Genomic DNA, 18,372 nt, shown 5'->3' on the forward strand with positions numbered 1-18,372 from the left:
TCTAAAATGTGTGAAAAATGATATCTGCCTGCTGCTGTCAAAAGAGTGAGAGGAGACGGCGTTAAAGCAGCCAGATTTCTGAAAACGAGCGAGTGAGAAACTGACAGCTCAACGCCAGAAGAATAGAGAGTTCACACTTCAGTCTGGGCCAGAACTGACAGCATCAGACATCATGATGTTCACTCAGAGCCAGGAGGCACCTCCGGGCCATGAGGCCAAAACAACACACTTTCTGTCCCGTTCTGACTGCCTCGCTTTGCTGCCTTGCTCTGCCTTTTCACATTATTTATTTCAGAGATGACAAACACAATTATTCAGTTTTTGCAAAGTCGGTGCACTGAGGAATGTGATAACAGCTCCTTTAAAACTACACTTATAGCAGTTATCAATAGTTGCTTTTCATTGTCTTGACATACAACAAGGCAACTGTTTGCTGACAAGTCAAAACCACATTGAAAAGAGATAATACAGTATGTCAGTGTTGTGTTCACAACCACAGGAAATCAAGTAACTTAAAAAAAAACCTAATGAGAGCAATAATCAAAGTTTGCCACTGGAATCTGGTCTTTGATTAAAAAATCTGTATCACAAATATCGATACATATTATGAAGTTGTACCATAACCAAAAGAAGATGCTCTAGCAGCACATACACAAAATCACTGGTGTGTTCAGTGATAAATGATGCTGGCTGAAGATGGGAGCAGTGAAACAGCAGTGTCTAACCATATGCATAAGAGAATGTAAGGGAGATCAGTAATGATTAATTATTAAGATAATTATAGAAATTTCTTATTTAGCTAATTATGTGGGGAAACACACACAAAAGACATGATACTTCCACAGCGGTTTCTTCTGCACACAGGCTTTGAACTTATCTCAGCCTCCACTGGGCATTGGGTGAGAGCCGGTCTGCACACTAGACTGGTCACCGTTACACAAGCCAAGACAGATAAACACATTCACACTCACACAAATGTGAGTCCTGGCTAAGCTGTATGTCTTTGGACACAAGCAGCAGTGCTTTCTAATGGAAACAGAGCTACAATATATAAAGAATGTGTAATAAAAGGTTGGATTTGATGCATGATGCGTGCATAAAATTAAAACAATCAAAATCTGCACCACTGAAGTAACGAAGTGAAAATAGAGACTGAATCTTTTTCATTAGGTTGATCTATGGGTCAATTCATTTAGATCTTTATACATGGCATGACCTTCAGAGTTCCTGTTGATTTAAAACTTGAAATGTCAGGCATTAGCCAAGTGGAGAATAAAACATTACATCCGAGTCACAATCCAGAAAAGAAAAGTAACTTTTGAGCAGATGAACCATTAATTTGTATGTGTTTAATAAGAAACAATGACTCCTGTAGATATACTGTTTAAAATAGAAGTTAAAAGGGTCTTGATAATTAATACCTGATAGGAGGTTGGCAGAGATCTATGATCTTCTGCATAAAGGGACAGAGAAAGATATTTTGATCTTTTTTCTGTCATTATTCTAAAACAAGTTGCAAAAAACGTCAAATAATAAACATGCATATTCACCCAGGACAGTTTGACACATTCAAAGAAGGTGTTAATAATTATTAATGACTGCATTCCTTTGAGCTATTTTGGTGCTGATATTCTATTATCACCTACAACTAGGAGGTAGCGTTCTGTTTTATTTGTTTGTCTGTTTGCAGGATTTCCTTTTATAGTAAGGCAGGATATAACAATTTTTGGGAAATTTCATCCGGATCCAGAATCACTCTTTTAAAAGGATTCCTGAACCTTGTGGATTATTGAGCCATTATAAGATTTTTCTTTTTAACCTCATTGATTATTCCTACAATGTCTGGACAAAACTTACACAATGACATCTCAATAAGACCTACCTCACATCTGTGTATGATCTGCTATGATCTGGGGATTTTTTTAGGGCTCACCAAAAGTTTACTTCTTTGAGATGACAAATTATAAAATTTGAACTGAGATCAGAGCTAAAACTGCCATTTCAGTTTGGTGTCAAACTAGACGGATGTTGAAAAGCTGCTGAGCCACATCCTGAAAAAAAATTGCCAGTGGAGAAATGTTGTTTTTCTTGAATAACTATTAAACTAATAATGATGACAATGGATTCCAGGGGTGGTTCTTTAGTCATTAAGGAATCGTGTTATAGGGGTGAAATTATGATGGGATCATTGTTTTTATGTGCAATGACAAGATGTTCATTACATTCTCTGTGACACTTTAACACAAGGGAGGCATAATTCATGTTATCATTACCAGATGTGTTGTTCTCGCTATAAAAATGCAAAATATCTGTCATCAGGTGATACGCCGACACAAAAAATTAAAAACATCATAATTATAGCACTTTGTGCAAATCATTTCTTAGTCTTTCACACTTTTATTCAACGGTGAATTCACAGAGAAAGCAGGGTCCAGAGGTGAGTGAAATGTCTGGCAAAATGAATTAAAAGAGAAAAAGCGCAATTTCAAAGTACAAGGGCATGTTGGAAAGTGTTGGTGGCAGTGTTAACTGAGATTACAGTAAATAGTAAAAAGAACATGAAGTGAAGAAACAAAGAACAAATACAAGAGATCTAAACATTTTATGTCAATTTTCAGGACAGACGTCTCATCTTAGTGTCAATTTTGTGACCTAAGCCAAATGATAGTTAAGAACAACAGTCACATTCGTTCATAACTTTCAAATTTATGGGCAGTTTCTATGGCGTAGTCATAATACTGTTAAGCACACCGCTTCAAATAAAGTGTCAGTAAAAGTGTTGTAAGGGTGATGGAGGAGAAAGCAGGGTTTTGAGAATGAGAGGAGAGAAAACGGAGGTGGGTAGACAAAGAAGAGGAGGGAGGAGACAGAAATAGAAAAGGTGGGAAGTACGAAGAGATGTTAGGCAAAAAAAAAAGTCAATAACAGAAAAGGTGTGAAGCATGACACTTGATATTTGAAAAAGTTAAATTCAGGCAGAAAATGAAGGAATGTAATGATGAAAGGAGAGAACAGAAGAAGAGGAAGTGAGAGTGCTGACAACTCTGTCAGGAGCGTTCGTGACAGGGTAACAGGAGAGGATCAGACTTTCAACCTCCATGAGCACTACAGGTTGAAACCAAAGCAAATGATTTCATACATTCAGAACGTGGCATAAACTGGCCAGATTCCATCGACAGATACAGTAACTGTCCAACACATCAACTCTGTATTTTTCCATTTCACTTCTTAGTAGTTGTTAGTCCCATACTTACACTCACACACCTGTAAGACTTATTGTAAAATACCATTTGAATCAATCAAACAAACTTTATTCATAAAGTGGTTTCGAACAAAACGAGTAACCCAAAGTGCTTTACATAAAAACAATACAAAAAACAGTTTACACAAGAAATATCCCCCCTCTTCCCTAACACACACACACACACGCGCACACACACACACACACACACACACACACACACGTACACACGTACATACACACACTCTTCTTCTTCTCCTTTCAAGTTTTCCTTTCAGGGGTCGCCACAGCGAATCAGTTGCCTCCATCTAACCCTGTCTTCTGCATCCTCCTCTCTCACACCAACTACCTTCATGTCCTCTTTCACTACAACCATAAACCTCCTCTCTGGTCGTCCTCTTGGCCTCCTGCCTGGCAGTTCAAAACTCGGCATCCTTCTACCAATATATTCACTATCTCTCCTCTGGACATGTCCAAACCATCTCAGTCTGGCCTCTATGACTTCATCCCCGAAACCTCTAACATGTGCTGTCCCTCTGATGTACTCATTCCTGACACACACACACACACAAAATTAAAAACAGAGGAAACGCTATCCTACACTTGCCACTTTGAAGGTAGGAAACACCAGAGAAAAGTTAATTGATATGGAGATAAAAGATGACTGTACAGATTAAAATTCAGGAAATAAAAGTAATAAAACAAATAAAATAAGGTTAGAGGCTAGACCAAAGAGGTAAAAATAATCAAATAAATAAAATTAAATTGAATTAAAAAACTGTCTAAAAAGGTTAAATAAATAAATCTGTAATTAATGAAATAAATAAGATTCAATCAAGAGCCAGACTAAAAGTTTAAAAGTAATAATAATAAAAATTTAAATAAATAAATACATTGTTATGGGTCTTTCTTTTTTATATATATATACTGATTATAATCCCCACAGGGAAATTAGTGGCACACTAGTTAGTTCAAACCATGCATATATATGTGTGTACAGGCCCTGAACACACTAACACACACACAAGGGGCCTGTACACATGCAGAGGAGTTAGAGTGGCAGGCAGCTCCTTTGTGGTACGCCCCAAATTAGCAACTTGTAAGGGGGACGGCGCCTTGCTCAAGGGCGCCTCGGCGATGACACCTCCCACTGTCAGCTCACCTTCCGGGTGTTCTTTTTCGAGCCGGAGCGGGAATTGAACCGCCGATCTTTGAAACATTGAACGACCCACTCTACCACTGAGCCACTGCCGCCCCGTCCTAGAGTTTGCTTTTAAAAATGTTCACATTTTTGATTTTCCTCAGGTCCTCAGGCAAACTGTTCCACAAACGTGGGACACAATGGTAAAAGGAGCCCTCGCCATATGTTTTTAGTTCAAATTTTTGGTGTAATTAAAAAGGGAGTGCCTAAAGACCTGAGAGATCCAGAGGCCATATATGTTAAAAGCAAGTCAGATAAATAATTAAGACCAAGATCATTAAGAGCTTTAAAAACCATTAAAAGGATCTTAAAATCGATTCTGAACCATACAGGTAGCCAGTGCAGAGACTTTAAAATTGGTGTAATGTGTGTTCTCTTTCTGGTCCTGAGTTTTGAAGATGTTGTAATGGAATGGTGCTTTTTTTAGGGGGACCAGAAAGAAGAGTGTTGCAGTAATCTAATCTACAAGTGATAAACGCGTTAGTTGAAGTTCTGAACCTGCATTTCCCACTCAGTGTCACATCGGTGTTCCCTGTGAAACGTCCTTTCACCAGAGGTGAGGACAAACAGAATAAAATAAAATCAACACATTCATGATGCAATATGAGGTCAGACCGTGCATGTCCACAATGTGTTATCACACAATTTAATATAATGGTATTATTGTGCTAAAATGTGTGCATTCTAAAAGGGATGGATCTCATTACTGGATCTGTTCATTAGGCTGAAATCAATCTGTGGAAATGTTTTCCTTCTTGGTTCAACTTCGGTGAACTTTTACACACACTTTCACATTGATGATGACTAACAAGTTGCTGCAGTGTTGACCTCAGAGAAGACAGATAGTTCCAACTGGAAGAATCACTTGTAACATCCACTTTTAATAAGCCTCCTCAGACGGAGTATTAACCGCTTTTCAAAAGGGAACGGGTTTGCAGAGAGTCGTGAGACAGGAGTCAGGGGTGCAGATAAAGTTTGTTTTCATCTTCAGTCATTCTTTTTAGAATTAAATGATGAACAAAATGCCACGGGGCAGTAAACACTGAATATTCCCTATGTCACCAAGATTTGTGCATTGCATTTGCAGAGCCCCTCTCTGATATGAATATAAAGTCATCCCTATAGCGGCTCATTTAAGAAGCACTAAATAGAACGATCGGACTGGAATATCCAGTTCACTGTGGGTATGAGACTCCATGAACATCATCAACACATAGACACCCACCGCCAACCCCCACCCACATAGTCCACTGCAGACAAGCACATATGAAGACACCCATACCAGAAGCTACACATGCATTCAGAACTTATTCCACATACAGTCCCATCCACACATTGGTCATAACTCACCATGACTGAGATGTGCAGCAGATGCATCTGTTCATGGAGGACGTGGGCAGGTTCCCGCGCCGTGGGTTGGGTCGCCTGGGCCAGAAGCTCGGACTCAGTCATGGACACATGGAAGTAAAGTGTCCCATTTTCCAACCACTGCTGCTTCCAGTGCACCTGAGAAATATCGTCTCCTGTACCAGACATCTCTACAGAGCAGGGAAGAGAAAACAATTCAGATACTTCTAGATTTCCACTTCCCAAAACATTAAATTAAAGAAGATATTCAGTAACTGAAATAATAGAATAGACTAAAACTTCAAATTAGACTGGTTGTCAGGTGATACATTGGTATTCTAGAACAGTGCTCACTGCTCATCCACACAGTTAGAACTAGAAAGTACTTAGGTTATTCATAACATCCTGTATTTGTGCTGTTGGTTCACTGAGAGCTTCTGTCTTTGCTTTGTTGCTTTAATGAAATTTTTGCACACATTAGTCAGAGATGTGAATAAATTGACACGAAAACTGGCAAGTGTCATAAATGTTTCAGTCATCAAAATGAATACATGACTTCTGTTAATTAAAAATAATGTTCTGAGAAAACACAAGGCACATGAGGAAGAGGGGGTGGGTGAGAGAGAGAGAGAGAGAGAGAGAGAGAGAGAGAGAGAGAGAGAGAGAGAGAGAGAGAGAGAGAGAGAGAAAGGCAAGAGAGAGAAAGAAAGGCAAGAGACCATTTGTTTACCCTTTTCTTTTTTGTCACATAATGGACTTATGAAACTCTTCCATTCTCATAGGCAGCAGTAAAAAATGCTGCCTCACCATTCTCTATCCTCTACTATGCATAAATTTTCCTGCATTTTCTACCAAAACAAAATCATTAGCTCCGGGCCAGTGTTGGCATTAAGCATCCCACATCAAAAGAAAGCTGCAAACATTAAAAAGCAAAAGACGAGAGAAAAATGTGCAAAATGGGACAGCAGACAAAAAAAAAAAACAGACTCAATTGCAGTTTAAGGGGAATGAAAAAGGAGGTGGAAAAAGAGCAGTGGGACCAACGATTTTATTTTTACCGATATGGATCACGAAACAAGGATCTAATGTTGTCTTGTGGGACCGGCTGTTCAGCAGAGGAGTACCACGAAGCCTCAGGGAGCCTCTGATGGTAACGCTTGATACAGTATTTGTCATGTGGCTCGATGACAAGGGCATAGACGTTTGCTGACATCTCCTATCGGCGGTACGGTGCACATGACAAATGGCTTTTGGTGCAGCTGGTTAGTAACCCGCTGACTCTGGGTCAGAGGATACCAATGACAGGAGGGGGTTACGTGAGCTGTACTCAATGGTGCCACGGCCCCTCAGCTGCTGGCACCGAGCATGGAGCGTAAACCACCTCTCTAAAATACAACTAAAACCCTCTAAAGCTTCCATGTAACATTACTATTGTCATTGTAGGGCTAAGGATGATTTATTTGATCTTTTATTTAGTAGAAATGATGATTATTTAATGAATCAGTTGAATATCAATTCTAAGACAAAATTCATAAAACTCAACAAGTCCAGTCAGCCGCGATATCTTCACATTGTTTTATTAACAGTTCAAGAGTCAAAGATATTGCATCTATGATTAATCTAAACAAGTCAAGAAGTGAAGCTTGTGGGGGGGGGAAAGAATATTGGCAGTGTTACAAAGATAATTGAAGCATATGTTTGACTTATACTTACGTATTTGCCCACACAATATAAGGTAAAAAACAAATAATCATAAAACGTGCAGCCCACCCCTGCAGCAGCCACAAGATGAAACCAGACGACAAACTGTTGCTAGTGGTAACCTTATTTAGCTAAATTTACTATGAGGGGGCTAGTGATGTTGAGAGAAAATCACCAGCATTATTAAAACATAGTATTTACCATTATGGCTAGTTGGTATTAAACTCACATTAAGAATGTTCAAAACGGCATGAGAGGTATTTAATCTACAGTAAACATTGTCTTTGCTCTCCAACGGCTCCATCAAAGCCACATCAAGCCATTGGCCAAAGAAAAAAGATATTTGTGCCTTACATTTCATGTAATCTGAATTCCATTAGAGGTCTGTGGTTATGTGAAAAAAATTCTTCCTCAATCCACATTAAGTTGATGGGTGAACTACATTAAACTGAAAATGATCAATTTTACTTGAAGCTGCAAAGTTTCGATGCACAAGACAATAAATCGTTGTTTTTTTTACTGGTAAAAGATTATATTATGTGTAACGTAATTTCCTTTGGAATTAATAAAGTATCTATGTATCTATTTATATTATTAACCGATAGTTTCCTGATTCATTATATACATTAATAGTGAAGAAAATCTGTGCTGTAATAAATCTTTCTAAGACATCGCTTGAATGCACCTTAAACCCTCCTCCTCGACAGTGCCAGTAAGGTCTCTAAGCTGCAGTCTTTCGCTGACTGCAGCTTATGATAATATTTTGTGGTGTGTGAATTTCTTAAATGCCATAACTTCCGGCAATTCAACTCTTTATTTTTAATCTGCTTGACCTTTCACCTTCACGGAAGATAAAGCTGGTTCTGCGGGGGGGCACCAGTGAGGTGCCACCTGTAATCTTTTTAAACAGAGCTTATCATGCACCGGCAAAATCTAGAATTTTGTTCGCTTGCTATCATGCATTTGTGAGAGCTTTGCATAACTGATCATGCACAACAATGACACTGAGTTTGATCCACATCACAAGTGATTTTAATGTTACAAACCCAAAAGCAGGGCTTGCAGTAAGAGACGCAATCACTTCCAGGATGAATGGATCGCAATAGGGTTTCTAGTGCTGTTAGCTGCCTTGTACAATTGTTATGTAGATGAGGAGGCTCAGTAAAGCAGGCTATTTAAAGGCAAAATGATTGTATTGTGCGTGTCCTTGTCTTTTGTGCTATGAGGCCTGTCATTGGATCCAATCCAGATGCTACCGGTATATAAATGTATGGCCTCAAGGTCTGCTTGTAATTCATTAGGACAAACACACTAACTGTGTGAATGTGCATGACTGTGGGAGTGTGTCTCCCACATGTGTGACAAGGGCAACTTAAAGCTTCTCCATCGTCAACGTCTGACATCAACAGAAAACAATGTCTTCATTAATCGTATTCATGCTTGGATTCTAACAAAAAAAAGTGCTTCTTTGTTTTGTTTTGTTTTTTTGGGGTTGTCAGCATTGTGTGGCTAGTAATCTCCAGAAATAAACATATTGTCTGTCATATTATTAAAAACTGCCAAACTGACAAAACTGAGACAAACCGTTTCTGCAGAATCTTCCATTAATCTGAATCCTTACAGGACCACACAGACGGGTTCATACTGCTTGCGCATGCAACTTCTGGTGATGTCTTTTTGAGGCAATTGAGTATATAAATGTGGAATATTTTACTTTTACACAAAAACATTAGTGTTAAAACAGAAAAATTGTAATTCACGGAGCACTGTGGTTATTTTGTCATCAATGATATAAAGAGTTAAAACTAAAGTGGAAAAACTGCTACACAAATGCAAAAGCCTTGCTCTAGTCCTGCTTTCACTTATCACAAAGTTTGAGTATCAGGAAAGACATTTGAGATCTCATTCCAAATCCTTTCTAAAGCCTTTTTACTCTTTGCTTAGTCCTCTCCTGGTACTGAAGATATACGTCGTTGTTGAACAATCTGTGTTAGAAGTCGTTTTACAAGAGCTGATCATCTACAACTCTAAGTGTTCCACTCTTCAGTCTTCTTTTCTTCAGCTGTTTCCTTTTATCAGTTTGTCCTTTAAGATTTTCATTTTCTTCATCACTGGTAAGGTTTGGGTGGAAGAGTTCCATTTAGACTTCATAGTGTGTGTTTTAAATTTTGCCTTGAGCAGCAGTGGTGTCTACTGAATCCTTCAAAGTGAGATACTGGGTAATATGTTGAACATGATGAAAGTGCTCACAACTGCAACTAAACCTAAGCCTAACTAATTTCACTTCCATTTTAAATAGCACCAGTATGAGTCACATCTGGATTTAAGCAGTGAAATTCAATCTGATATGTACTGTACATGAGTGAAATTACAGTACAGTAATTATTTAACCACCTCAACTTCCATTTCTTTTCCTTTAAAGGTCATTTTACAGTAATTGATAATGATGGCTGTTTAATACATAAACAGCAACACCATGGAAATGTCATACTCCAACCAAGCCTTGCATTACTTAAAAAGTGAGCAGATCTTAAACAAGTTTTTATTTCTTGCACAAATATTCACCAGCGTAATGAACGTCAGGGCATTGACCTATAGTAATCAGATTTCTAACGGTCATTCCTTTTCTTGGAAGACAGCAGCTTCAGCAGGAAAATGACAGCCTTAAAGCGAAGACTATTTATACCCTGTCTGGGACCAAACAGCAGACGACTCAGCACCCGGACGATGTCACTCACAAACGGGTGGAGAACGAACTACAGCATACGTTGAAGAGGATTAATGGGTTCCATTTCATCACAATCAAATAAATGTTGCAAATGGTGTGTTCATCAGAAGCAATTGAGCAACAAGTCACCATAGTTTGGTTGTATGGATCCATGGATTTTATCTTTAGCTATCTCTGTCGATAGCATCACTAGAAACAAGATCAGCTCTAGAAGTCCATCTGATATCTAAGTCATGCAATCAGTCTTTTTTGGCAAAATTCAAGCCATTCCTTTCCTAAAATGGACATTACGACAAATTTTTGTGTGTGATTGCATATAAGTTCCCTGGTGTTAACTGAGTGAAGTAGAAATCATCATATCATATGAATATCACATTAAACAAACAGGGACACAGATATGTACTGTTTAAATAGAAGTACCTTAAATTGTAAAAATTTCTACGTAAACAAATAATTAAAAAGAGAATTAAAAAACAAAATGACTTTGCGTTAAAATTTACCAACCGATGGGGTAAATGATTTTATCCCATATGCAATCAATGGTATTAGGTTTCTTGTCTAAAATAAAATCGATCTTGACTTCAAAATTTAATTTTGCTGTTCCAAATTTTCAGTGGGTGAATTGGTATACAGGTTTCAGTATTTCCTCAAGCTGAACAAGAAACACCATCAATGATACCATTCAGAGACAAATTTGGGAGCTGCTCCACTAAACGTGAGCAACTGACAAAATATTCTGGTACCCCTGGTGATTTTACTGGCATATGTGTATCTGAATCACAGCTGGAACACATTTTAATGCAATGGTAGAAAAACTCTATGAGCCCAAGCAGTCTAAAAACTAATTCTGCGTCAATGGGCCAGCTCCAAAATATATTACCCAAATACATCTTCATTTCAGTCCAAATGTTCTTATTTCTAGGTGGGGACGTTAGTCTGTGTTTGGAGAAGCTTGTTTTATTGTCTGATATTTTGTTCTGAAGAGTAGATTTGAATTTAAATGACAACAACACTCTTTGCCACACAGCGCTATGCTTTCAGTGCTTATGGAACAATAAGTATAACAAAAATGACAGTGCCATCATGTGTGTTGATCATGATGGATAGTCCTCTTAAAAGTCGAACAGAAAGCAGACATGAATTTGAAACAGGAAAAAAAAATCTGCATTGGAATACACCATATGCGAGCTGACATGCACATACATAAAGAGTTGATCCACAAAACTAAACAAGTCCCCAAAAAGTTTACAGGTGATCACACGAGTGTAGTTTTGCTGATTGTTCTCCCCTGACATCTTGTCAGCTCTGCTACAAGCCGATGTTGTCGGCACAGACTGTGATGAATGTCGCCACCCTGAAGGCATCATCAGAAACACGCGTGACGCAACGTGTCCGTCTTCCGTCAAATGTGTCAAACGTGTCACAGCTCAGAACTGCCAGCTGATGTTTTGTGGCAACACAATACGCAGATGAATATTCAATAATTCAAGATGGATTCGTCGGTTTCAAATGTCTTGGCAGAAAATGCAAGTAAATACAGAAAGAGGAGAAGCAGCAGAATGGGAAGGAGACAAGTAGACAGAGAGGAATAGACAGGCAGAGGGAGTGGATTCATGGGTGTGACACTCACTTAAAGTGTTGAAGAATATTTGCATGGCTCCAAGACATATAAATCTGGCATCAAAAGCCCTCTGTCAGCGAAAACAACCGCTCATTCTATATGTCTTCCCTTTTGAACTCCACTGTCAGATGACAGGAACGGTTTATTAGCAGTAAAACAAACAGAGTGAAAAAATGCAACATTCATTATCTACTAAATGGTCTTGATGTAATATCCTTCCATTTTCCAAAATGCTAATTGTGCCATTGACATTTATAGAGACTCGTTGGGAGCTATGGAAAATTTAAGCAAACGCATGATGAGCTGCAGAAAGGTATGCCAGGTTCTCCTTTCCAATTTAGAGCCCATGCAACCAAATGCCACCCTAATGTCTCATTACAAGCACTAATGAAATAGCTGACATTCACATTCACAAAAATGAACACAATTTAAAATGAATCAAGACTTTTTTAGCTATGAAAGTGTGTTATCTACTCTGCTCTGACACATCTGGATGCATCTGTTGAAATAATCAGCTCCATCTTGGAGGTAGGGGTGGTGGGGGCGGGGGTTCTCATGTTATTTTCTAACCATTGGTGAATGATGAAATAAAAGTGAGATGCCCACATTCCCAAATGACCTCGGTAAACATATTTCTGTTTTCTGTGGCTGCTTATCCTGTTATCCTGTGTCCGGATGGTGGGAAGAAATGGTAAAACCCGGAGAGATCCCATACTTAAGGGGAGAACATGCAAGAAACCAGAACCCTCATGCTGTGAGGAAGCAGTGCTAGCTGGGACTCGAACCCAGGTGACTCCGTTAAGCCACGGAAAATATTCCATCAATAGAAACATTTAGAGAACATCAGTCTGAAAATACAACTGGGGAAAAAAACGAACCCCAGCACTTTATTAATAAAACAGTCTGGATTACGGGGTGTGAATGACGCGACTTACTACAACAACTGAAATTAGCCAATCAGCAGAGCACAGGATTTCATAGACCGGGTCCTTCAGAGGATGCGGCCCTAGAACTAGGACACAGCTACCAATTATTAAGATAAAGGACATACAGAAATGCATTGTGGTAAATGGTTAATAATAAAGGACCGAATAACTCCTCTACACAAAATGATTGTGTGTTTCCATGTTCCATGATAATTCATTTTGGAAGCTCAGTCCCACTTTTGCATGAAACTGTGTTTATTTATTTATTTCATATCAACAAGATGATCAGCAACAGCAGTAGAACGCTGAAGGACGTCATGTCATTAAACTAGCATTTTAAATATAGAACCGGTGCATATTACCGAAAATGAACTAAATACTAAATTGAGAGTTTTAGAGTTAATTGTCACTTCAAGTCCTTGACATCAAGCTTATGAAATGTGTAGTGGTCTATTTTCCACTTCAGTTCCAGCCTCTCTCTCCAATGTAACTGAGAAGAGTTCACTGAATTTTTGTTTTTCCATTTAAGCTTTTATAGTGTCATATCTGATGCCAATTAAACATTTGGTCTTTTTCTCTCCCTTCAGATTGTTTTGTGTTGTTCAATTGCATTGTCTCTCCTTTTTCTGATTCTGATAATGTCTCGACAAAAACTTCCTCAACTTGTTCACAAAAAGTAAACCAATCAAAAAAAGAACCGCTCCATGATGTAATCTGGATGAGATCACTTGAATTCTTTTGACCTAAAAGCTGTAGTACTGCTCCCTAATGAGGGTTTATATGTGTAATTTTTGTTCAGGTTAGAATGTAAAGTATTTCAAATTCAAATTTAGTTCAAACTAAATTTAGTTCAAACTAAATTTGAATTTGTTGGAAATAAATTCAAACAAATTCAAATTATTTGAATGCTACCATCTAAAGCAGATGGTAGCATTAAATGGGACTTTAAGCAGTCAATACTGGACCCGCATGAAGTGCTGACATTTCTATTAAACACTTAACACTTAAACAAGTGAATCCTAGAAATGCATTCAGTGTTTTTCTTTATCCATTCACTTCCACGTCTTGTAGACTGCTGTCACAATACTTTCTTGCCTCAATCAGCACTGGGGGATCCAATTCTGTTGACTCGACATCTTTTTTTCTCTAGGTGACCTGTTTTTCACCTCACTTTTCCACACACTACATTCTGCTGAGGCCAATTATTGCTTTTTACCACACTAAATTACAGCTATTCAACATTAAAACACAAAATTTTCAGTGAGGAATATTTGTGCCTCTTATAACAGTTCTAACTTTGTGCAAGCAGTGTGTTCTACACACTGTTGCTTCTCTGGGATGTAACGAAATAAACAAACATTTCATTTGTCATTCTATCTTGTGGGGGGGGGGGTCTCCAGAAGGACCCCTGCTAATGAGAGGCCTTGCCAGTATCACTCAGGCCTTATCGCTGATATCCACACCCAGCCAGCTCCCACGGTGCTCTATCACAAGCAGCAGTTGCTGGACTTCACACTGACCACCTCCTACAGAAAACCAATCATATTGTCAGATGCCACCGGTAAGCCTGCCAGCATGAAGGAGAAGGTGACTTATGACTTAAGAACACACGACCAAGGTGTGGAAGTAACCGCATTAGGCAGTCCCAGAGAGTTACTTGAAGAAAGCCGATATTTCATCCTTTATTCTTCCAGTAAACATCCAAGAAGAATAGAGAAACACAGCCATAGCAACTTACAGATAGGGGGAAAAGCAACACAGCAATCCACAAATATGGCTAAGTAGTGTCTACATATACATTTCAATTAGATTTTGTAGAATATGGTCAAGCATTAGCACCGCATTTGTTTTATAGAGGGGTTAATAGACCTCTGGGAACCTGACAGTGTAAATGGAATAAACAAATAGCTGCTTGCCATTGGTCCCACTGTGGCACAGTGGGACCTGGATTACCTCTCATTAGCAGTGAATATATGTGTTGTAGGCGCTCGTGTGTGTGTGTGTGTGTGTGTGTGTGTGTGTGTGTGTGTCAGCCTATGTAGTGCTTTTCTACACATGCGTCTTCATTGTTGCTCAAGGTCAACATCATTTAAATCGACATTAAGGAAACACTGCAGATGTAATTATGCAAATAATTCAAATTATAATTGTGCATCATGTGCCCAATAAAAACATTTAGGGTGTAATTTATGTGAATATCTCAGAAATTCTTTGTCCCTTGTGCTCTTAGGGATTAGTGAGGCAGAATGCCAAACAAAAAAAAAAACACAAAGAATCAGGAGCCTCTCCACTTCTAATGTATTTAAAGTGACACATTAACAGGATAAACAGTCCCCTTATCTGCTGAGTGCATAGGCTTCTTCTAAAACACTACAATCCCATTAACAAGACCTATTCTGATTTCACATCTCTTTAACTATAATATAAAGCTTGCCCACTGATGGGGGTTGTCTGCCAGTGCCAAAGTGGGAGGTTTGGCTGTAGCAGTAAACACATTAAGATTTATTAATCCTTTGTTTTGACCTCTTAATTTGAGACCTTGGTCAAATAAGAAGGGTGGAATACATCGACATGGCGATTTCAAACTCAATTAGGTTTTGATTAAAACTTCACTGCATTCATATCAGTCCTGCTCCAAACAGAATAAAAATATGCATGCATGTATGAGACAAAGACAACCACAAATAAAGCTCCTTCCCTCCATGTGTGTGATGAGGGGTGTCACTGGAGATGAATGCGAACTATGGAGTTTTATTGCTGTTTTCCTGATAAATCTAAGGTGGTTTTTTTTGCTGAATCTGTCTCAGATAATCTTCCCTGACACCAAAAATGTACACCACCTCATTTCTTATTTAGCAGGTCGTTAGTAGAAGTGAAGATGTCCAGTGTTTTTCCGCCATTGAGTGGATTATCTTTCCAGACATGTTATTACAACATATTTCACTTTCATCAGTGTTGAAACATCATCAGCAACATCCGAAAAGAAAAAAAAAAGGGTTAATGGGTAGAAGCCATTGGATTGTAAGATTCCCGTCCCCTAAATTATCAACAAAACATCTCTCTCATTAGAATATGTAATCAACAAACTCAGACATTAAAAGTCTTCAACCAGCTCATACATTGAATTTTGACAGACGTTCATACCCTTATCCACTTCCACATATTAGCCTTTTACCCTAGAGTATAACCATGTTTACATTCCTCCTAGGAACACAAGGTTTGTTAACATCATGGATAGTCAAAACAAGAAGTTGACGTTGTCAGTGTTCTCCACAAGAATATAATGATCATTTTCACCTCTTTCAGCAGACAGTGTTTATACAAGAATTAACCAGTTTGTTGCAGACACTTTAAGTTTCACATGGTATTATATTGTCAAAAGATATCAACATGCTCTTTAAAGTCTCAAAGTTAATGTTATCCCATGTTATCACAAATACATGTTGTTGTTTTTGTTAGTTTTTTTGTTCATTACTACACGTTTCTGACATCAATGATGTTGATTTTTTCAACTGTTCCATGAAATACTTGACATGTCCAAAATTGTAGAGCTCCCAATATTGAAGCGATTCTGTTGTACTGATCTTTGGTGTAGTAAGAATTCTTGTCCGTCTTTATTGCTCATATTTCACTCCTGATCATCATTGTTTTCATCTGGTCTGGAGAAAGCCCCTTTGTTTTGATGAAGATCCTGCAGTTGTTCGTCCAGGTGTTGTCGATCAGCCCATTCTTCTTCAGTCGTCGAGCTTTTTTAGCGATATCAGCATTCTTTTTAGTGAGATTCTCATTAATGTAGACATTTTTTCCTTTCAGTTTGAAGCCTTGTTTCAGAAGAGCTATCTTGTGTCTTGTACCTCTGAAGACACAGGAAAAAAAAGTCAAATTCAATAACCACTACTGGTTGCTTCAATTATTCTGTACTGGACCACTGGAAAGCGAGAAAAAAAAACTGTCGGAACATTGTAGATTTATCGCTGCTTTGAGGCAAAACGATTTCCCCTTGGAACTTTGATTTATCCCCCCGCCAGGCTTGTGTTGACCAAAGCTTAGTGGCTGACATAGATTTGGGTTTATGATATCAGAAGAAGGTAGCAACTCGCTTTAGCAGCCATACCGTCTCGGTCACACTATTATCACACACACTGTGACAGCAGACAAAAGGCCCTGTGACAACAGACCATGAGATGTTAAGTACACCTGTCAAAAAAACACACTGGTCAAGGATGAACTTAAAAAAAGGTACTCTTCCGTTTTTCAGCTTTGAAATGAGGTCAATCACAAATACCATCGTGAAGAATTTAACGCATGAAGGGTCGCATTTGTCAGGGGTTGCCAAGTAGGAGACTTCAGTCCGCAGCCTGCTGGTTCAGGCTCTTTTCCGTTCTATTCCCATCCATAAGTCCATGCTTATTAACCTATTCTGATGTCCCGGCTAACCTGAAAGCTATCCTGAAATAGCTCAAGTATCAAGTATCAGGTCCTGCTCTAATTGCATGCACCAAGTTGTATGTGGTTTTGGCTTCACAGGCTCAATGACTTTTTCTGCTTCGTTTTTATATCCAAATTCAGAGCCTCCGTATTCATCCATCCATCATCACACCATTATCAGTTACGTGAACCTCCATCTCCAAGGTCTTAAAGCTGTTTTTTAAATTATTTTGTGTCCTCATCGGGGATACAATGGCGGTGCTGCACAATGATATCATTTATCTCCTGATAAAATGCATCTTTGTGCTCCAATGCCAAGATGGGAGCTTTGTAGAAGTGTCTCCTGGGGCGCACCATGAGCAGATCTGGGTGATTTCATGATGGTCTCAGGCAGCCATTCAGGTCTTGGCGTCAGCTCTGGATTTCTGCTGTGCACCTCTGGGTGTTTTCTTCTTCTCTAATGGATATTTTGATTGCACAAGCAGAGATGACTTTGCAATGCTAAAGGTAAATCAGTTTGTGACCATTATCTTCTGAACAGGAATTGATTGAGTGTGAAATGATGAGAGTGACAGCTTGCCAGCTGCTTGCAGGATTCATCTTCTGCCTGGCACAGACTTTATGATGACACACTCGATGGTCTTCATCAATCTCAACCAGGAGGTGGATGATGAAGGACTGTGATAAGGCAACACTGCATGTCCAATCGAGACATAATCACAGATCGAATATGCCCGACTCGCCAAAATCAACACTCATTGGTAAACTTTTTGACAATGTTCAGCTTGGACTGAATGATTGGCAGCATCAATGGATTACTTTAATGCCCTTTGTACTGAATGGAAGTCTTTTACAGGAGTTGTAAACAGAGCAGTTCAAAGTATGGTTCTTGTGCCAGGGAAACATCACTTTGAAATAGTATATTTATACTCAAAATACAAAATAATGGGAGTTCGATAAAAATAACTGCAAAACTTAAGACTCATTTTAAAATCCACAATGTTTTTTCCACCAAAGGCAAAGATCATTTTGTCCTACTCATCTACAAGTAATGAAATGTCCCATATCCTGAAATCAGGAGCAGGTTCTTCCTATAAAGAAAAACCTAAAGGAACAATATTCTGAATTAGAAGTGGTGTCCAACAGTCAAACCTGATCTCTGATCAATTGCATTTTATT

The 18,372-nt window shown here is 38.7% G+C and overlaps 1 protein-coding gene across 3 annotated transcripts in view; it reads right to left on the bottom strand.

Annotated features, from left to right (window-relative positions):
* Window positions 1-18,372, bottom strand: part of LOC137608178 (astrotactin-2-like) — a 230,328-nt gene that overhangs the window by 185,341 nt on the left and 26,615 nt on the right. For all 3 annotated transcript variants that reach the window (XM_068334322.1, XM_068334321.1, XM_068334320.1), the window contains exon 2: window positions 5,793-5,980. In XM_068334322.1, the coding sequence (XP_068190423.1) occupies window positions 5,793-5,980 (188 nt within the window). The remainder of the gene's footprint in view (window positions 1-5,792; window positions 5,981-18,372) is intronic.

This window comes from Antennarius striatus, chromosome 15 (assembly GCF_040054535.1).
Source record: "Antennarius striatus isolate MH-2024 chromosome 15, ASM4005453v1, whole genome shotgun sequence".
NCBI lineage: Eukaryota > Metazoa > Chordata > Actinopteri > Lophiiformes > Antennariidae > Antennarius > Antennarius striatus.